General features: G+C 46.6%; 4 protein-coding genes across 4 annotated transcripts; all 4 read left to right on the top strand.

Moving 5' to 3' along the window:
• Positions 1-165: 165 nt before the first annotated feature.
• On the top strand, positions 166-2,527 carry LOC129595236 (BTB/POZ domain-containing protein 6-B-like). Its single transcript, XM_055492172.1, has 6 exons — positions 166-539; positions 618-740; positions 866-1,025; positions 1,105-1,283; positions 1,479-1,614; positions 1,707-2,527. Exons 1-6 carry the CDS (start codon positions 379-381, stop codon positions 2,193-2,195), a joined length of 1,248 nt encoding a protein of 415 aa, XP_055348147.1. The 5' UTR covers positions 166-378; the 3' UTR covers positions 2,196-2,527.
• Positions 2,528-4,229: 1,702 nt separating this feature from the next.
• LOC129595259 (BTB/POZ domain-containing protein 3-like) lies at positions 4,230-6,433 on the top strand. Its single transcript, XM_055492197.1, has 6 exons — positions 4,230-4,523; positions 4,657-4,779; positions 4,895-5,054; positions 5,118-5,296; positions 5,566-5,701; positions 5,773-6,433. Exons 1-6 carry the CDS (start codon positions 4,357-4,359, stop codon positions 5,926-5,928), a joined length of 921 nt encoding a protein of 306 aa, XP_055348172.1. The 5' UTR covers positions 4,230-4,356; the 3' UTR covers positions 5,929-6,433.
• A 986-nt stretch (positions 6,434-7,419) lies between these two features.
• Positions 7,420-9,736, top strand: LOC129595252 (BTB/POZ domain-containing protein 3-like). Its single transcript, XM_055492189.1, has 7 exons — positions 7,420-7,469; positions 7,581-7,803; positions 7,968-8,090; positions 8,208-8,367; positions 8,438-8,616; positions 8,917-9,052; positions 9,118-9,736. The coding sequence occupies exons 1-7, from the start codon at positions 7,421-7,423 to the stop codon at positions 9,589-9,591; spliced, it is 1,344 nt and encodes a 447-aa protein (XP_055348164.1). The 5' UTR covers position 7,420; the 3' UTR covers positions 9,592-9,736.
• A 1,793-nt stretch (positions 9,737-11,529) lies between these two features.
• LOC129595243 (BTB/POZ domain-containing protein 6-like) lies at positions 11,530-13,745 on the top strand. Its single transcript, XM_055492179.1, has 6 exons — positions 11,530-11,837; positions 11,922-12,044; positions 12,124-12,292; positions 12,368-12,546; positions 12,841-12,976; positions 13,034-13,745. Exons 1-6 carry the CDS (start codon positions 11,677-11,679, stop codon positions 13,550-13,552), a joined length of 1,287 nt encoding a protein of 428 aa, XP_055348154.1. The 5' UTR covers positions 11,530-11,676; the 3' UTR covers positions 13,553-13,745.
• The last annotated feature ends 97 nt before the right edge of the window (positions 13,746-13,842 follow it).

Below are 13,842 nucleotides of genomic sequence, written 5' to 3'. Positions count from 1 at the left end.
ACAAATTTAAAGATTTTTTAATTCTTAATTGTGCAATGCAATGCTGGCCCGGGCCGTAGTTAATCGAATTATGACTGTAATGTCGCGATTTGAAGTTTTGAACTTAATAAAATATTCGTTGACAAATTAGCCTGTCTAGTTGTGACCGTTTTGGGCCGTTTCCCTGTATGTACGTTTGTGGTTTGTGCTTACTACTACCAGTTACTGCAAGCAATGTTTGTGATCAAACATCACTGGCATTGAAATTATTTTACGATTACAAGTACATACGTACTGATACCTGTACTCGGCTACTGCCGTATTGGCATATTATTCTGTAGCTTTCAGTCGTTTCTTGATTTTCTGAACATCCGCGGATCATATATTACCACCTTTAACATGTCCACGAACGCAATTTTCTCCATGGTTTGTGATGGGCCCGATTCTGAATGGAAACTGGGGGACTACATGAAGCAGATGATGCTGGCTGGGGAGCTGAACGATATACACTTCAAAGTGGGACGCCAGTTTGGCACCGCTCAAAACTTCTCCGCGCACAAGTAAGCCCACACTGAAACTCACGATAAACGAATCTGCGTTTTCTGCCTTAACGGAATGATGTTGCGTAATTCTTGCAGGCTCGTCATGGCGGCTCGCAGTTCCGTATTCCGCACCATGTTCTACGGAAGCCTGCCTGAGAAATGCCAAACTCTTCTCGACATTCCCGATATCCATCCGGAAGCGTTCGCCAATCTCCTCAGGTACGTGGCTGGGAAATGAAGACTAATGTGTTGTTTGTGCTCTTTCTGTTTTCTTCAGCCATTTGTGTATTTGGTCTCAGCAGAGAACTCAGCTTTATTGCGACTGCTTTTGCTTGTGTTGACAGCTTCATGTACACGGATACAGTGGATAATCTGGATGTGGGCAATGTCTTTGCGACGCTGAGTGCGGCTGACAAGTACGATCTTCCCCGGCTGATCAGTGTCTGCTCCACCTTCATTGCCAACCAGCTCAGTGTGGACAACTGCCTGACCATGCTGGAACAGGTGCGTGGTAATGGTGCGCGGCATTTGTTATTTTTAGCATCACTGCATACGCGTAAGGTTTGGTCGATTGCTACTGCAGGCCCTCGAATGGAAGACTGACAATGTCGTGCAGAAATGCCTGGAATTTGTGGATACGAAGAGTAGTGCAGTACTGCTGTCGGATCATTTCACGGCCATCAGCCCGGTGACTCTGCGGATGATTCTGCAGCGCAGCACGCTCACGGCGGAGGAAAATGCGGTGTATTTGGCGGTGGAACGGTAGGAATTTCTACAAACCATAAGGAAATTTAAAGTATAATTTGTTTAGGTACTGTACTCTCAACTTTTTCCGTAACTGTTTCCGTTTTTTCCGTAACTTTTTCCGTAACCTGCTTTTTTATCTTTTTTTAAAGATTGGGCTGATATTATGATGATAGTCATTGATAGAAACAACGCATGTTTGCTGTGTTTCAGATGGGCAGTGGTGGCTTGTGCTCGTAACGGCCTGGAATCGTCCGCAGTCAATCGACGTCAGATGCTGGGGGATGCGCTATTCCTGGTGCGGTTTCCATTGCTGACCTCGAAGCAACTGGCTGACGGTCCTGGCCAGGTGAGCAGACTTCAGACTCCTTTTGCAGGCAGAGTGTATGGATGTTTGATGCGATTAAGTGAAGCATTGCAAAGTCTGCTGTTATTTGACAGAGTGGTCTCCTGAACGAGGCTGAAATCGGCAGCATCTTCATGCACCAAAACGCCAGCCTGAAGCCGACCGCACTGGCCTTTCCCACGGAGCGCCGCACTGGGTCGTCGAGCGCTCCGGCGCCTGGCCACGTTTCCGGTTTCCAGCCTGATGAGCTGGTATTTGCGCAAACCGGAAGAGGACACTGGTGGTTTCCAGCTAAGGTTTTCGCATCCGATGGAATGCATGTGGCGCTGAAGTGGTGTCGCACCGGCGCACAGGATTATACCATAAAGTCCAACGAGGTGGTGCGTGCAGCGGACATCCTGCAACCTGGCCAGCCTCTGTACGTGCTCCGTTTGGACGACCATCAGCCGGCTAGCTATTTGAAAGCCACGGCGGGTGGTAGGCATGAAGTCACCGTGGTTCATAGTACGCTTTTCGTTGGGTTCAGCCACTTGAGCCTGCGGCACGATCAGGTAGCGCAGTGGAAAGGCGACAATGGGCATTGAGGGGACGACCACAGGGCTGCGTGGACTTTATTGGCCTGTAGAGGTGGCCTTTTTTAGTTTATACTTTTGATCTTTGTACCTCACTTTTGCATTCCGCAAGGAATCGCTACAGTTTGCCATTTTTTGTGATTAATTTTGCCGACATTTTGTTCCTTTGGGATGGAATTTTTGTCTGTGTTTGCGTTAGCTCCGGTGGAAGCGTGTAATGGTATTGTTAGTTACCGACTCACCGGATATCTTCTATAAGGCGTTTCACAAACAAATGCGGCGAATAAGTGCGCCTCGTTTTTAACGAAACTGTATCGGAAGCTATTTGGCATGAAGAATTTGGGATTAGGCCTCCGTCGGTTTCTCAGGTTTGAGTAAGATATTTTACAACCAGTTCTCATTGTTGTCCAATGAATGGTCAGTGGATGCGCCGGGACCTTCTGTGTATTTGCGTCCACTAACCAGATGCCCCTACGCGGCTATGTCTATACCTAGTCCTAACACAGAATGTGAAGGTCATTTACAGTTTTTGTCCTTTGTGAACCATTTCAAAATCCTCGTAATATATTACGACCGTATCCTTCTCAGCCATACTACGGCAGATGCCCTGCCCTGATAACTTCCCTCATTTCCATTTTTGTTGCAAAGCAAGTAATGCCCCTAATTCGCGCATAGAATGGGGAAAATATGGTGCAAGTATCCGCAAGTGTATAACAAATAATAATTTAGGCATTATATATCCTACAGTGCGTTATGCGATCATGGGGCACAATCGTTTTTATAATTACCGGTATGTGCAACCGTACCAGTGTCAGAATGTGTAGGCCAATGCGCAGTTGTAGCAGATTAATGTTCCCCCGTCCCGAAGTCTACGAGTGCATTACTGTACTTAAGCATTCGCATGTTTTAAAACTGTGTGGTTATTGTGCTGTAAAAAACGAAGAAAACGAAGAAAACGAAGTGAGTCGAAAACACTTTAACGTGTTTGTGCAAAGCCAAACGTTTCATTCATTTTACTCATGTACACAAGAACTCTTTTTCGCAGATACTTGCGGTGAATACGTACCCTGTATGCGCAGAAGGAAACACAATGACCAGTTCCATAAAAGAATCGCTTCCCATCCTAGCTTGCATTTTTCGTTGAATGGACGCGAAACCCCGGCTACGCGTATCCAGGCGAGCTACCGAGTGCGTGTAAATTTTTGCTTAATCACTGTGCCAGCTGAAAAGGCTATTGTGGTTTAGGGAAAAATCTTTAACCAACTAACAGTTTAACTCTATTCGTGCATTGCTATTTGCTAGCTACGATGCTTTACAGAATCTGCGCGTTACGGAAAGAGATTGGGCGGCACTATGCGGAGTGGCCATGGGCATGGGGCCGTGTACAGAGTGCGACAGCCGGTGGCCTTTGTATCATAACATGGTCCGCAGCTACACAACTCCTTCAGTCCAGCTCACATTCAGAATTAGTGTTCTTTGATACGATTATAGCGAACAATCGATTATAGCGATTATAGAAACAAGCGATTATAGAGGCTTGTGACATTCTGGAGCCTGCTTCTTGCTGTGCTACAGTTAGACGACTCACCCGACTTACCCGGATAACACAATTGCAAGCGCGGAAAATCCTCTTCACATTTAAAATTATCAGCGTAGAAAAAGCCAAACATAAAACTTAAATGCATACAAAAAAACTTTTTGGTGTGCGATTAACAGTTTTTTTTTGCGAAAAAAGGAATTCGTAAGCTGTCCAGTGTCCGGAAAGCCCATTGAGCGGAAGCAAGCTACAGTAGCATGGTTGCCCGCTGCCCCCGCCTTACGGCGTTTACGTGAGCCGTGCACATTTTGCATGGAAAATGAAAATTCGCAATTTCACACTTTACAGTCAGTCGTGCGGTTACTTCTGGAGAAGCTTTTATATACCGGTTAGTACAAGTACGTAGACTGCTACAACACTTACAGTAGAAGTACGAGTACTAGTACTGTACTTACTCTAACCGGATTTTCTACATAATGGGTTTTTGATTTCGCATTTTGCAAGTTTTTCTTATTAACTTCGGGATCCTAATTCGTGTACGGTATTTCCGTTTGATCAGTGGCATATTCTTTTGTAGTATTCAAGTGCAGTCTTTCCAGTCGCTGGCGTAACAGTTATCGACGCAGTAACCCGACCATGGCGATGAATCCGACTGCATCGGCGACGGACCTTCGTGATGGGCCCAATTCTGAGGGGACGATAGCGGATAGCATGCAGGAGATGCTGTGCAGCGGCGACCTGAGTGATGTACATTTCGCAGTGGGACGTCAGTTCGGGGAAGTGAAAGACTTCCACGCGCACAAGTACGGCTGTATCTTGAATTTTGATGGCGTGCACACATCCAGTCTCGCTGCAGTGTGCAACTTACTTGATATGCCTAGTTGCGTATCTGTGTACGTTTCTGATCCGTTATTTTTATGCTTGTCCTAACTTTAGGTGCATCTTGGCTGTCCGTAATCCGGTGTTCCGTGCGATGTTCTTTGGTAGTTTGCGTGAAAACGGTGACGCAGCCATCGACATCCCCGATATGCTGCCAGACGCCTTCGCCAATATGCTCCAGTACGTAATACGAAGAGCAGCACAAGCATTCGTAGTACGGTTGTTCAGTTTCATTGCTGTTTGCTTCTGCTCGATTAATTCTCGTCCTAATCCGCTGCCACTGACTGTATTTTAGTTTTCTATACGCCGATGATGTTAGGAATCTGACTGCGGATAACCTCATCCCGACGCTGGTTTGTGCTGACAAGTACGACGTACCGCGGCTGATCAGGATCTGCTCCAACTTCATCGCCAATTACCTTAGTGTGAACAACTGTCTGACCATGATGGAACAGGTGCGTCGTCATCGTGCACCGCATTATTATGTAATACTCATACGGATCGGTACCTGGTGGCAGGCCGTTTACTGGAAGGCTGACGGTGTCGTGCAGAATTGTTTGGATTTCGTGGACGCGAAGACTGAAGCAGTACTGCGATCGAATGAGTTCACGGCCATCAGCCTGACGACGCTGCGAATGATTCTGCAGCGCAACACACTCACGGCGGAGGAGAATGCTGTGTATTTGGCGGTTGAACGGTACGAAATTAACTACTACGAATAGCTGGCGGCTCTCAGGGTTGCGGTGTTGATCGTTACTTTAAACGGCTGACAGGCTCTTGAAGCATAGGAAAGCCAGCGCATTCGATTTTGATTTACTTATACCAAGAATAACACCAAACGCTTCATAAAAATGCAACAAAAAATTGAAAAGTTTTTATGAAAAATGATTTAAACGACTGGGCTTTCCTGTATGCGATGATAAATTATAAAAACGGGAATTAGGTACACATGCTGGCACGTTGTAGATGGGCAGTGGCGGCCTGCACTGGTAATTTCTTGGATTCGTCTGCCGTCAATCGGCGTCAGATGCTGGATGACACGTTATTCCTGGTGCGGTTCCCACTGCTGACTCCGTCGCAGCTAGCAGACGGTCCTGGCCAGGTGAGCTTCCGTCAGGCTATCTTTGACATTTAAATTGCAGTATGTGAGTGTTTGACGCTGTCTGTTAACAGAGTGGGCTTTTGAATGAAGCGGAAATCACCAGCCTCTTCATGCACTATCATGCCAACGCTAAGCCAACGGCACTTGGCTTTCGCACCGAACGCCGTATTGGATTGCCGAAAGTTGTTGCGCCCGCGTTTCAGCCTGGTGAGCCTGTCTTTGCGTGAACTGCGGACGAAGATTGGTGGTTGCCAGCCACGGTTATCGGATCGGATGGGATGCTGCTGGAATTAGACTGGAGTCGCAACGGCGGAAGGGTTACCACAACGACGACAAGGTGGTGCGTGCAGCGGACATCCTGCAACCGGGCCAGCCTTTGGAAATTCGCCTTGCAGGCTCCTATAAGCCGGCTAGCCATGTAGAGCACGATATGGATCCTGTCCCGATGTTCGCAAACAATGAACACTGGGTCACTGTGGGTAGCCTTCCGTATTTCGCGCCGCTCAGCCTCTTGCGTCTGCTGCACCATCAGGTGGAGCAGTGGAAAGCTGACAATAAACAATGAGGATGGTACTGTATCTACAGTGCTGCGTGGACTTACTACTGACTTCCACAGGTTTTATTAGGTTATATTTGATCTTTGTACGGGATTTCTGCATCACACTAGAGATCACTACCATTTACTGTCTTGCATTATTATTTTCGCCACCATTCTGTTTTTTTTGCGATGGAATTTCTGGTCGGTGTTTACGTTAGCTCCTGTAAAAGTGTTTGATAGTTTGATTCATAACAGTACTGGAAATAAAAGTGCTTTCTTAGACGAGTATAAGAACGGGAAATGAGGTGTCTGTAACGGAGTGATTCTCGTGAATTAGCATCGTCAACTTTGCGCACATTTCGCCATGAGAACTCATTGCAGTCCAAATGGACGCGCCACATTTTGGTGCTTATGTTTATAAATATAGATATAGTATACACCGTGACGTCGTGCCGCGCTAGACCGTGTCCTGCACTGTTTTACTTATTGTTTGCCCAAAACGGTTTTTTTGACAAGCTAACATTTGTTTAAGTGTACTTCGCGTTTTCTCGTATTCCGGTCAGTGTGACTAAACAGTTTCATATTCCGGTCACCAGGTAGCAAAATGTCCTAACAAAACAAAATTCACAGAAATGGTTAGTTTTCATAAAAACGACCTCTCTCATTAAATCTGAAGCGTAAACATCAATAAATTCACGAAAGACTTCACTTTTATTTATAAAAGTTATACAGCTACGAGTCTACGACCACAACTTATAAAATTAATTTAATTTTATGTGAAATTTATTTTATAATTTTTACTTACTATTCATTCACGTCGCAGTATTAGCATGTTGCAGATACGGTGGACTGCGGGGCTGTTCTTGCTGCACTACAGTAACCCGAGTAACACAATTGCAAGCACGGACAATATTTAAACTATTTAAATTATCATCTCAATTTTAAAATTTTAGCATTGAAAAACAAAACAAAAATGAAAAAAGTGTTAAAGGCATACAAAATCAAAATTGTATTGGTGGCAAAGCGAGCTGTTCGGAAAGCCCAGTGAGCGGAAGCAAGCTATCGTAACATGGTTGCCCACTGCCTCCGCCTTACGGCGTTTACGTGAGCCGTGAACACTTTGCATGGAAAATGAAAATTCGCACTCAGCCACTCACATGGTTATTTTCTGGCACTTTAATATGACTTCAATCGGATTTTCAATCATTTTCTCGATACAAGTACTAAAAAGTAAATAGGTTTTGATTTTCGCATTTTGCAAGTTATTTTTATTAACTTTGGGATCGTGATTCGTGACCGTGTACGGCATTTTCCTTTGATCTGTGGCATATTCTTCTGTAGGATTCAAGCGCAGTCTTTCCAGTCGCTGGGTTTTCGACGCAGTAACGGGTAACCCGACCATGTCGATGAATCCGTCTGCATCATCGACGGTTCGTAATGGACCCAGTTCCGAGGATACAGTCGCCGCTAGCATGCAGGAGATGCTGTGCAGCGGCGATCTGAGTGACGTGCACTTTGTGGTGGGACGGGATTTCGGACAAGCCAAGGAGTTCCACGCGCACAGGTACGAGTTTATGGTGAATCGTGATGGCGTGTACGAATCCAGCCTCGCTCATCGCTGTAGTGTACAGGTTGTACAACAGATTGTCAGTAATGACATGCGTAGTTGTGTATCCGTATACTTTCTTAAATCCGTTGGTGTTATTACTGTTATGCTTGCTGCTTTAGGCTCATTCTGGCTGCTCGCAATCCGGTGTTCCGGACGATGTTCTTCGGGAGTTTGCCTGAAAACGGTGACACAGCGATCGACATCCGCGACATGATGCCAGAGGCCTTCTCTAATATGCTACAGTACGTGATACGAAAAACAGCACGAGCATTCGTAATAGCACGGCTGTTCACATTAATTTTTGCCAGCTTGTTTCTGTTCGATTAATTCTCCGGACATCCCGCTGTCGCTGCTCTTAGTTTCCTGTACACCGGTGATGTTACGAATCTGACTGCGGACAGCGTCATCCCGACGCTGGTTTGTGCTGACAAGTACGATTTGCCGCGGCTGATCAGGATCTGCTCCGACTTCATCGCCAACCATCTTAGTGTGGATAACTGTCTGACCGTGTTGGAACAGGTGTGTAGTTTTGTGGCCCGAATGGTTACGGTGCTTTATGCAACACGGATTGTTTGACTGCTAATTTCAGGCCATCCAGTGGAGTGCTGCCGGTATCGCGCAAAAATGCCTGGATTTGGTGGATGCGCAGAGTGATGCGGTGATGCGATCGGATCGGTTCACGGATATCAGCCCGGCGACATTGCAGATGATTCTGCAACGCAGTACACTTACGGCGGAGGAGAATGTGGTGTACTTGGCGGTGGAACGGTACGAATGGCTGATTGGCGTATGGGCCAGCCATCATTTAAAACAACTGACATTTAAAACAGCCGACAGTCTCGTGAAAGATAAGAATGCCAGCGCGGGAAATCTAGACATTATACGCCATACAGGATTGATTATACGAAAACTGTAAACAGAAACCTCGTAGAAATGAACCGGAAATTAAACTTTTTTCTACAATAAATACGTAGCTCGTATCATTACTTGAAGAAGTTGGCTTGCTATTAATATTACTATGGTGATAATAATAAACCTGGTAATTATATGTATGCTGGCAACTTGTAGGTGGGGAGTGGCGGCCTGTGCACGGAATGGCCTGGATTCGTCTGCCGTCAATCGGCGTCAGATGTTGGGGGATGCCTTGTTCCTGGTGCGGTTCCCATTGCTGACTTCGTGGCAGCTAGCCAACGGTCCTGGCCAGGTGAGCTGATGTCGGGCTGTCCCTTTGCACGCACCCTGCAGTGTTTGATTCATTAACGTTAACAGAGTGGTCTCCTGACTGAAGCGGAAATCGGCAGCATCTTCCTGCAACAGAAAGCCAAGGTTAAGCCGACGGCACCAGCCTTTTCCGCGGAGTGCCGCACGGGATTGCCGAACGCTGCAGCGCCCACGTTTCAGCCGGATGAAACTGTCTTTGCGCAGACTGTCGAAGGACATTGGTGGATGCCGGCCACCATCACCGGTTCGAACGGGCTGAAGCTAGTGTTAAAGTGGAGTTGCAGTGGCACACGTTCTTACAAAACGACGGACCAGGTGGTGCGAGCATCGGAAATCCTGCAGCCGGGGCAGCCCCTGCACATTCTTTATTCTGGCAACTGCCAGACAGCCAGTTACTCAAAGGCTGCGGCGGATGGTCTGCATGAGGTCTTCTGGGGTCCTCGTACTGTGTCCGTACCATTCAGCTGCTTGAGCCTGCTACACCGTCAGGTGACGCAGTGGAAAGCCCATAATGGCCGGTGATGACCACATGGACTTACTGGTTCCGGAGATGGTTGTGTAACTTGTATTAGTTCATGGTAATCTTTATATGTGGTTCTGCATGACAGTAGAGACCGCACTAGTTTAATAATCTTCCGTAATTTAATTGTGTTTTGTTCCCGTTGAATGTTCCCACTGCTTCTCGAAACGTGATAATAAATATTTTTTCCGGCCAAAGTGAAAATGGATAGACTGTCTGTCAATGGACTTGTACCAGTCAATCTTCCAAGCAGTAGCGCTGTCAGTTGCCACCAGTTACTCCCGCTGCGCAGTTCGCTTCACAAAAAAGAAGCATGCATTGACACGCTGTGTTTATCATTCATTACAAATTACAATCGCTCCAACCGGTGTGTATGCCAATGCGCAGTTGTATCAGTTTGCTATCCTCCCGCCCCGGCCGACGCCTCGAACAGATGCATTTTCTGCAAGACTAAGGCACATTTCGCGAGCTCGCTCCATGTGGTTGACGTACGTCCGGGGTGCCGCTTCATTTAAAACGGTCATTTGTCAAACATGAAAGCTATCAATGGTTGATTGACTGCAATAGTCGTATAGCTGATGACCATATGTAAAGGTCGCCGGCAGCACCCACTTTGTGCACGGCCAGTCCAAGACCCCGAAAAAATGGTTCGTCACCAGGATCAGGTTGCAAGGTGTGGCCAGGCTCAAAGGAGATGCCATCCCGTCCAGACTGCTGAAGGAGATCGTCTAGGCATCGCCCACTTCCGGTGTCGCCGCTTCCATGGTTGCATATCTCAACATCAATCTTCACATAATCTATAAGACATTTTTTAAACAAATTGTTGTCTTAACGCTAATGCACTAAACACTGCCATGTAAAGGCGACAGCATCACCATCCCCATGAAGTAGGTTTAACTGGAGCAATAAAATGTACAGGGATGACACTCTCCTACTGAGTAATCGATCATATCAGACCTTCTCCGTGAGCAGCATGACGATTCTGGTTGACTGGAGCACAGGCGAAAACGTTGCTGCAGAACATTTTCCCTATAGGACAAGTGTCCGTACAAATGCTCGATGCTGATCATGATGTGGTGCACGTCGGGGATGAGATGCCGAAGGTCAGGCCGGCGAAAAGGAATCCCATCCCAACAGTGCCCAATCAGGTCGATCCACTCCGAGTTGCAGCTCCTGATTGGGAAAAAACGGGGGGAGAATGGGTGCTTGCCAATGTTACGCGTCAGTGCCCGCGGGATTTGTGTACAAATCAGGTATATGCTGCAAAGGTTTTGAAAGGTCACGGCAAGGTAAACCAATCACTACTATAATTTAGAGGCGCATAAAAAAGTTTTGACTTTTCTGATGATGATTTTGTTTGTCATCGCTTAACTGTGTAGATGTGTACATGAACCCTGATCAAGACCGATATTATCTTGGTAAATTAATACGAATTACAACAAAGAACTCCGGTAAAGAATTTCGATCCGTATTATTCGCATTTAATTTTTGTTACACTAATTGCAATTGTAAGTCATAGGCGAATTTAACTCGCTTGGGCAGGAAGAGCACAAAGAACCTGAAAACCCAAAAGACGACTAAATGGATAATAAGTAAAATAATTTGAAACGTACAAGGATTCCACAACTTCCTTTTTTCGAAAACCAAAAATGCTGTATGAGATTTTTCAAAATATGTAAGTACGTCGTACGTGCGAAGTACGAGTACTTACTAGTTACTTGCCGAGTTTGCACAATGCAATCACCGAACAGGTGAGTACTGGTAACTGTCTTCTCGCAAAGGTTGCGCACCACTTAAAATAACAGCTTCCGGAAGTGACTTGCGCCGTAGATTATCAATGGCAAATTAGCCTTCCTGAGACTTCCTCGCTACTGGTCGTTTCCCTGTATAGCTTCTATTGCGGATCTCGAATTTTTAAATTTTGTTTGTGTTGGGGACTTTTGCAGGTTCTGGTTATTCTAATTTGAGTAAATTTACCACCGTGATTACTGATTTACTTACGCCAGTCTTCATACGATCTATTATTTTCAGATTTGAGGCATTTTTTGCATCTTTGGAGCATCTGTCGATATTCAGAATAACCGATCATGTCCAAGAATGTGACTTCCTCGACGGCGTGTGTTGGGCCCGATTCTCAATGGAAGCTGGCGAAATGCATGCAGCAACTGTTGGTGAATGGAGATCTGTGTGATGTGCACTTCACCGTAGGACGCCACTTCGGCCCATCGAAGAACTTCTCCGCGCACAAGTGAGATCACACTGACTGAGTGACAGCGGACGGTGCAGGCGTGTTTTCTGCAGTTGCAGAAATGTGGTGTATGTATTCTTGCAGGCTGATCCTCGCGGCACGCAGTTCCGTGCTGCGCACGATGTTCTACGGGAGTCTGCCAGAGAAGTGCCAAAAAGCTCTCGATATTCCCGATATCCTTCCAGAAGCGTTCGACAATCTCCTCAGGTAGGTCGCTGGGAAATGGATACTTGTTTGTTGCCGTTTCCTCTTCCACATCTCAGCCTCCATTTTACCTTGTTTGCAGCTTCATGTACACTGATGCCGTGGAAAATCTGAATGCTGGCAATGTCTTTGCAACGCTGCGTGCGGCTGACAAGTACGACTTGCCTGGACTGGTGAAGATCTGCTCTGGTCTGAGTGATTCCATCGTCAGCAAGCTCAATGTGGACAACTGCCTGACCACGCTGGAACAGGTGCGTCGTAAGCATGCGCCGCATTATCATGTAATGCTAAAACTAAAACTGATTGGTTAGATTTGTACATTGCAGGCCGTCGAATGGAAGGCTGACAGTGTCGTCCCGAAATGCCTGGATGTGGTGGACGTGAATAGTGAAGCGGTGTTGCGATTGGATAAGTTCGCGGCCATCAGCCAGGCGACGCTGCGGATGATTCTGCAGCGCAATACACTCACGGCGGAGGAGAATGCGGTGTATTTGGCGGTGGAACGGTACGAACGACTGGCTACAAGCCTGCAGTTATGCACTCCTTTCACCCTGTGTAACCAGTTATCGTCGTGCGGCTGTGTCGGTGATACCGTAAAACGGCCAAGAGGCTCATAAACATTAGACACGCCAGCGCGTTCGATTTTGAAAATACCGAATTTAATGAACTGACATTGTGAATTAGTATATGAATTTACTGAACGGAAAAATTGAAATAAGGACCACATAAAAATAAATCCAAAAAGTAGAAATATAATTAGTATATATATTTGACTATTGTACATGCTGGCATGGTTTAGATGGGCAGCGGCGGCCTGTGCCCGTAACGATCTGGAGTCGTCCGGTGCCAATCGGCGTCAGATGCTGGGAGACGCCTTGTACCTGGTGCGCTTCCCACTGCTGACTTCGTCGCAGCTAGCCAAGGGTCCTGGCCAGGTGAGCTCTTATCTGTTTATTCTTTTGCGGTATATAATGGAAGGTGTACATGAACAGAGTGGACTCCTGAACGCGGCTGAAATCGGCAGCATCTTCTTGTATCACAACGCCGACCCGAAGCCGACGGCACTGGCCTTTCCCACGGAGCGCCGTGTTGGAGTGTTCCGCGTTGTGGTGCCCGAGTTTCAGCTGAATGACAGTGTCTTTGTGCGTAACGGAGATTGGTGGATGCCAGCCGAGGTTACCGGATGGGATGGGAAGAAGGTGGCGTTGGTGTGGCTTGCCATTAGCATGCCGCATACTCATACCACAGCGATGCCAGACAATGTGGTGCGTGCGGCGGACATCCTGCAACACGGCCAGCCGGTGCATATCTCATTTCGGGGCAGTTGTGAGTCCGCCCGCTTTCTTTACTCCACGGCCTGTCGTTGGGTTGTCAAGAATAATAACAATATGCGCCGCAAAATGTTTTTCGGTGAGCTGATATTGGCGCACTACCAGGTGACGCAGTGGAAAGCGAACAACGGCTGGCGAGCGGGACTGCATGGCGTAGGGGCATGTGGAAATGGTTATTAATTATCGATCTTTATATGCAGTTCCTGGATAATACTAGAAATGGCTACAGTTTACTCATTTTTATACGATTTATTTTGCCGGCTTTCTGTTCATTTCCGACGAATGTTTACTTTTTGCTTTGACGTTAACGTCGGTGAAAACAACCGGTGAAGGATGTGTTTTAGTCACTTTTATTAAATGTTTTTCTATTGAATGCTGGGTTGCCTCTACTCGTATGTTTTGGGTGCGCGAATTCGCATCGCTTTTCCCACAGACGTGTTAGGAATTATTTGTGATGAAGAGTTACAAGA

This window comes from Paramacrobiotus metropolitanus, unplaced genomic scaffold (genome assembly GCF_019649055.1).
Source record: "Paramacrobiotus metropolitanus isolate TYO unplaced genomic scaffold, Prichtersi_v1.0 Parri_scaffold0000075, whole genome shotgun sequence".
Lineage (NCBI taxonomy): Eukaryota > Metazoa > Tardigrada > Eutardigrada > Parachela > Macrobiotidae > Paramacrobiotus > Paramacrobiotus metropolitanus.
The sequence above is the reverse complement of the archived record's forward strand: the minus strand, read 5'-3'. Positions and strand labels throughout refer to the sequence as shown.